At 41.3% G+C, this 6414-nt stretch overlaps 1 protein-coding gene across 1 annotated transcript; it reads left to right on the top strand.

Annotated features, from left to right (window-relative positions):
* Window positions 1–1186: 1186 nt before the first annotated feature.
* Window positions 1187–5780, top strand: LOC131109144 (leucine-rich repeat-containing protein 19-like). The gene is made up of 6 exons (XM_058060808.1): window positions 1187–1252; window positions 1518–1765; window positions 1961–2072; window positions 3269–3356; window positions 5198–5401; window positions 5479–5780. Exons 1-6 carry the CDS (start codon window positions 1187–1189, stop codon window positions 5778–5780), a joined length of 1020 nt encoding a protein of 339 aa, XP_057916791.1.
* Window positions 5781–6414: the final 634 nt, after the last annotated feature.

Below are 6414 nucleotides of genomic sequence, written 5' to 3'. Positions count from 1 at the left end.
ACATTTAAAGAAATTACGATGATATGTAGTATTCTACAGGTGCCAGTCATGTTGCACTGATGAGACAATACTACTGTGCAGAAATTGTAAGCAAAAAAGGAACAAGAAACACCGCCAACGCGTGTTATACCAACATGTTATTATTGTCTTATGCTTTATTTTGTCTTATTATGTCTACTATATTGGGTAATATGAATGTAAAGGTGACTATAGGGTTGTTATTTCATGTCTAGCGAGCTCTAATAGTTAAAATAGAATTTTTAGAAGGCCGTAAACAGGTTGTCTATACTTTAACTACCCATGATATACTGTAGGTGGCACGGCGGTCGAGTGGTTAGCGCGCAGACCCCACAGCTAGGAGACCAGGGTTCAATTCCACCCTCGGCCATCTCTGTGTGGAGTTTCCATGTTCTCCCCGTGCATGCGTGGTACTCGAGTTTCCTCACACATTCCAAAACCATGCTAGGTTAATTGTCCATATGTATGAATGTGAGTGTGAATGGTTGTTTGTCTATATGTGCCCTGTGATTGGCTGGCGACCAGTCCAGGGTGTACCCCGCCTCTCGCCCGAAGACAGCTGGGATAGGCTCCAGCACCCCCCGTGACCCTCGTGAGGATAAGCGGTAGAAAATGAATGAATGAATGAATTATATACTCTATACTGAAATATCAAAGGACATTTTGATAGTTTTCCTTTTTGTAAAACAGGCCAACACAATCCATATTTTAACAGGTTTTGTTTGTTGTTTGTTGTTCTACATTCAATGAGTATGATGACAATGATGGTTGGGTGTGGAAGTGATTAAAAAATAAAAAATAAATAACCACTTTAAGGTCGCCCAGAGCTGCACTGTGACGCAAAGGAAGGAAAAGTGGACTGAAGACCGACTTCATCAAAGTGCAGTAAAATGTTGCCTGTCAGCTTTCGGCATTTACAACAAGGACCAAAGGTCTTCTGCTGTGCTGGCTGCACCTGCCGTGACGGGTCTCATTCATAATCCTTCCTCTTCCAGAACAAAAAGGTATGTGATTTTTCATGATACTTAATACTGCCGCAAGGGAGACGTCATTCAGATGATTATCAACAACTCTTAGTTGTCATTAGTTTCTTCTAATGACATTATGGTTCATCCTAGTCACTGTCAGCATGGAAATATTTTTATCTTTCCCCTTTCAGAGCAGAATTATGGGCCCACTCCGGCTGCTGTGGTTGGTCACCATAGTGGCAATAACAACCGAGACTCATGGACTCGTAAGATAACCTACTTTTATTGAAAATATATCATATTCACTTCTTAGGGTATTGAATCAATCTAAAGCTGCAGAGGTGAAGCATCTTCTAAAATGATCCGAGTTCACTTGTGAAGGATTCTATGCCGTGAGAATACAAGGACTTGCCTGAAAAAGCTGCCATAGTCTAACCAGTGTTTCCCAACCTATATTTTACATGAGAGAAATCCTGGGTACAGTATGTACAGTACGTGCTGCCAATCACTGCTCTGTGCATCATTTGGCAGGTTCAAAACTTAACCAACAAGAGTCTCCCGGCTATCCCTCCTAACGGCCGCAACTCCTCTGTGACTAAACTGTTGATGGAGGGGAATCAGGTGACTCTCTCCGAGGGGGACAAGCTTGCCCTGGCCAGTTATTCCCAACTGGTGGAGCTCTACTTGGATGCCAACAAAGTGACCCGCATACCAGTTATGTACTTCTCTGTTGTACCACAACTCAGAGTACTGTCGCTGTCCAGGAACCAGATCGACAGGTAAATACTGCATCTCGATTTGTACTTTATACTGCATACGTGTGTACCGAACAAACCACTTCTCAGGCTACAACATTTGTAGATTTGTATTAAATATAGTAAAGTATCAGAAAAGCAGTAGTAAACTAACTTTTTCTTATTCTAGTCTAAGCAAAACTGAATAGAAATAACATCTTAAAGTACATTTTGTTACAGACTCGAACCCAATGCCTTATCTGGCCTTGATGCCCTCATGGTGATGAACATGTCCTACAACCAGCTGACAAGTCTCCCCGCACAACTACTCAGAGGGCTTAATCATCTACAGGTAAACACACATGTACTGTACTTGGATCCCAAGATGGGTACAGTACTGTAAAAAAAAAAAAAAAACCTAAACCACCATTGGCTTTGTTATTTTCATGGCTATTTTCACCACTGGGATTTTGACGTCATAAAACAGTAGATAGTAATGAAGTTGGAAATATTACACACAAAACACTGTTCAAAACCGCATACTAACTACTACATACTTCCATACCCATACTATCCACACTCTATACTGCATACTCAATCCATCAGACAGTATGCAAAGCGTTTACACTACAGAGTACTACAAGATAACCCACAATGCATTGCGCTCCTACACGAGCCGAAATCAACAAGCTGAAGCTGATTTCACTTTAGCTCTAAACTCTTTAAATACATCACTTTATTGAGATTTTTTTTTTTTTTAATAAGGCGAGAAAGTGGTCGTTTGATCCTGAGTGTGCCATTTATTTGTCCAAATACCAAACGTGTACAATTTCGTTCGGACAAATTCGGCAAAATTTAAGCTAGCCGAAGTGAGCAACGCACTCCAGGTTATTTTCACAAAATAAAACACCTCCTTACTTTTCTCATACAAAAACCATAGTGATAAATCACTGCTTTTACTTTGAAAACAAGAAGCAAACCAACTCGCAATATATCCTGCTTGACACCGCCGATTGGTCCATCCTGCTGCTCAGAGTTCAGCCAACGTTTTTGTTTTTTTTTCGAGGTGACATCACATCTCGTTGCATCCTGGTTAATTTGAGTGTGAGTAGTAAGCTGATGATACATACTCATACACAAATGCAGTAGTATGCATCCGGGAACTTCTCGCATACTCAAAAATCGCATACTTCAAGTATAGACACACAGCATACTCAAAGAGTTATGCATATGAGTAGTAGGTAAGTATGCGGTTTTGAACACAGCCTAAGTTCCTGGAAAACTCTACACAGGTGTGGTACATGAAAGTAGTACAGTATACAGTGGTGTGAAAAGGTATTTGCCCCCTTCCGCTTACTTGTAACCAAGTAAAAACTGTTTTGAAGGAATTAAGGAACATGACCTGTGAAGTTCCTCTCCCCTTGATTATTGACAGGTGGGGAGTACACATGTCAATACATACAGACATTCGTAGTCGACAATAAATGTATTTTTGTCATCTGTTGAAAGTGTTAATACATTATCATCATCTATTGTCATCCCTATTAGGTAGTGGACCTGCAAGGCAACCCGTGGAATTGCTCCTGTCCACTGCTGGGCCACATTGAAGAAATAAGAGCATCAGGAGTGACAATCGGTAATCATCCTCATCATAACAACAAAAACCACTGAAGTACAAAATGATAAATGACTGGGTAATAAAAATTTATACATATTATTATAATAATAATTATTATTAAGTAATAATATTAATCATTCATTCATTTTTTACCGCTTTTCCTCACGAGGGTCGCGGGGGGTGCTGGAGCCTATCCCAGCTGTCTTCGGGCAAGAGGCATGGTATAATAATAATAATAGTAATTATTATTATTATTATTATTCATTCATTAATTTTCTACCGCTTTTCCTCACGAGGGTCGCGGCGGGTGCTGGAGCCTATCCCAGCTGTCTTCGGGCAAGAGGCGGGGTATAATGATAATAATAATAATAATGGTATTTATTATTATTATTATTAAATAAGGCTGCACAGCACTCGAGTGGTTAGCGTGCAGACCTCATAGCGAAGTTCAATCCCACCCTCGACCATCTCCGTGTGGTGTTTGCATGTTCTCCCCGTGCATGTGTGGGTTTTCTCCGGGTACTCCGGTTTCCTCCCACATTCCAAAAACATGCTAGGTTAATTGGCGACTCCAAATTGTCCATAGGTATGAATGTGAGTGTGAATGGTTGTTTGTCTATACGTATGTGCCCTGTGATTGGCTGGCGACCAGTCCAGGGTGTACCCCGCCTCTTGCCCAAAGACAGCTGGGATAGGCTCCAGCACCCCCCGCGACCCTCGTGAGGAAAAAGCGGTAGAAAATGAATGAATGAGTTACCACTGTTAACATGCTATTTTTGACAGCCATTTTAAAAATATACCGGTTATTATTATTCTATAATATGTTTTAATTTTTTTAATTTGACTTTGGAAAACAGTGATCAACATTTTTGCCTCTTTTCTGATGTAACATAATACGACCAAGTAAACGTTGGAAAGGCGTCAGGCTTCAGCAACAGTTTCTCGAGTAGTCCAGTGTGAAATGCCCTAGACAGATTCTAATCTTTTTTCTTTTGCTGGTCGGGAATCAGGAACTCCAACCACTTGTGCCTGATGTTTGCATCATTAGGCATGTATGTAGCTTTCCCTTACACCCAAAGAAACACTTCCTGGGAGCCATTGCTAACAACAACTGTTAACTGTTCTTAACTGGTTTTGTCCTCAGGAACCCATGAAATTGGATGTGGGGTTCCCCAAGGCTCAATTTTAGGTCCACTCCTCTTTTAATCCTTACATGCTTCCACCATCAGGAAGCACGGCATCAGCTTCCATAGCTATACATCGCCGTGTCTCCTGATGACTCAGGGCCATTTGATGCCCTTTTTAACTGCATTGTAGACATCAAGTCATGGATGGCAGAGAATTTCCTACAGCTCAACCAGGACAAAACTGAAGTTTTAGTGATAGGTCCTGAAGGCCAGAGAGAGAAACTTTTACCAAAACTACAGGATCAACAACTACAGGATAAACCAACCCAATCAGTAAAACATTTGGCTGTGACTTTTGACTCTGAGCTAAACTTTATCCCACATATCAAAAATATAACAAAAATAGGTTTTTATCACCTTAAGAACATAGCCAGAGTCCGCCCGTTTCTTGTTTCTTTTTAATTGTGGTAATTGTTTTTAATTCTGTAAAGCACTTTGCAGAAAAGGTGCTCTACAAATAAAGTTGATTTGAACATCTAGTTTCAGACGCCCTCTGAAACCGAGCGTTTTGCATCATCCCAAACTTCTTTTAGGTCTCACTTCCAAATGCGAAAACATTATTATCTGAAACAACAACATTCTAACTCCATTTATAAGTGGAAAAAGCATAATAGGTCTCCTTTAAAACCGATATTTTCATAATATATGTATTATTTGTGTTTGGATGAACAGCAGGCCCAAATACAAAATGCGCTTCACCAGAGGGACAGGCTGGACGGGATCTCTTTGAAGCGATAGCTCAGTGCTATCCAACATCACCGCCCTCCTCGACTGCACAGCCAACACACACAACTGGTGACTTACTACAATCGCCGCTGCTAAGCACTTTGCCAGGAATGATGCAGACTTCCAGCCAGGACTACAACTTCAATGGCAGTAAGAAATGTGGATTTTACTAAATGTGTGTATGCATAAATAAACCCCAACTAGAAACTGTCTTTGACCCCAACTAGAGCAAATACCCGTGTCTGGAAACACGTGGAAGTTTGCGGCGTGCGTTGTAGCCTTGGCGCTGACTACATCTATGCTCATCGTGTGCGCCATCAAAGGGCCCTCGTGGTATCGCCTCTACCATAACTACCGGCATCGACAACTGCGCCAAGAAGAAAATGAAGACAACCACACGGCTTCCAGCATCTACTCAGAGACCGGGAGATACATGAACCAGCAGACGTTCACCTTTGACCGTCATGGGGCCCAGGAGGAAGAAGATGCACAGTACTTTGAGGATCCTTACATCAGGACAGAGGCGTAACCTTGGATTGGGACTTGGACCTTGCCTGGGAGGAAGGAAAGTCAAAGAGGAAGTGTGTTAAATCTTTACAAAGTAAAAATTCTGGCCTTTCAACTGGAACAGAATTACCGTATTTTCCACACTATAAGGCACACTTAAAAGTCTAATTTTCTCAAAGTCGACAATAAGCCTTTTAACGCCTTATGTGTGTTCCTAAATCTGTAATAATGTTGTTCTATTTGGGTAAGCGCTCTGCTTGAGTGAGTGTAGACCATTTCCTGATAGTGATAAACCAATCAGAGAACTACACGTAATACGTATAATCTAACACACAGTTGGCTTTTCTTTTGTAATGTGGCGTCTGTAAGCGTGCAACATTTTTGACGTATTTACTTGACAGATGAATCATCTCAGTAAAAGTTGACTGGTTGCTGCTGCTCAAAGCTTACTTGTTACCCAGTGGCTCCCACAGCATCCATTACAAGGAATTTTAAATAAACAATTATTGTATTTTGAGTTTTCTGTCATAATAAAAGGCATAAATAGATGTAGGGTTCATTTGAGTACATCCCAACCAGTGCCTTACCCCAGTCGGTATGCGCATGGCTGTTGGAGGAGGTCGGACCGCTGTTAAAGGTCATCCAGTTCCAGGGAC

The sequence above is a fragment of the Doryrhamphus excisus genome, chromosome 21 (genome assembly GCF_030265055.1).
Source record: "Doryrhamphus excisus isolate RoL2022-K1 chromosome 21, RoL_Dexc_1.0, whole genome shotgun sequence".
Taxonomy (NCBI): Eukaryota; Metazoa; Chordata; class Actinopteri; order Syngnathiformes; family Syngnathidae; genus Doryrhamphus; species Doryrhamphus excisus.
Note: the sequence above shows the minus strand (reverse complement) of the source record. Positions and strands in the feature narration are given on the sequence as shown.

Coding starts and splice junctions, on each gene's coding strand:
- LOC131109144 (XM_058060808.1), top strand. CDS start 1,187: ATGGGCCCACTCCGGCTGCTGTGGTTGGTCACCATAGTGGCAATAACA. Junction 3,357..5,197: donor AGCATCAGGAGTGACAATCG/GTAATCATCCTC, acceptor TTGGATGAACAG/CAGGCCCAAATACAAAATGC. Junction 5,402..5,478: donor GGACTACAACTTCAATGGCA/GTAAGAAATGTG, acceptor GACCCCAACTAG/AGCAAATACCCGTGTCTGGA.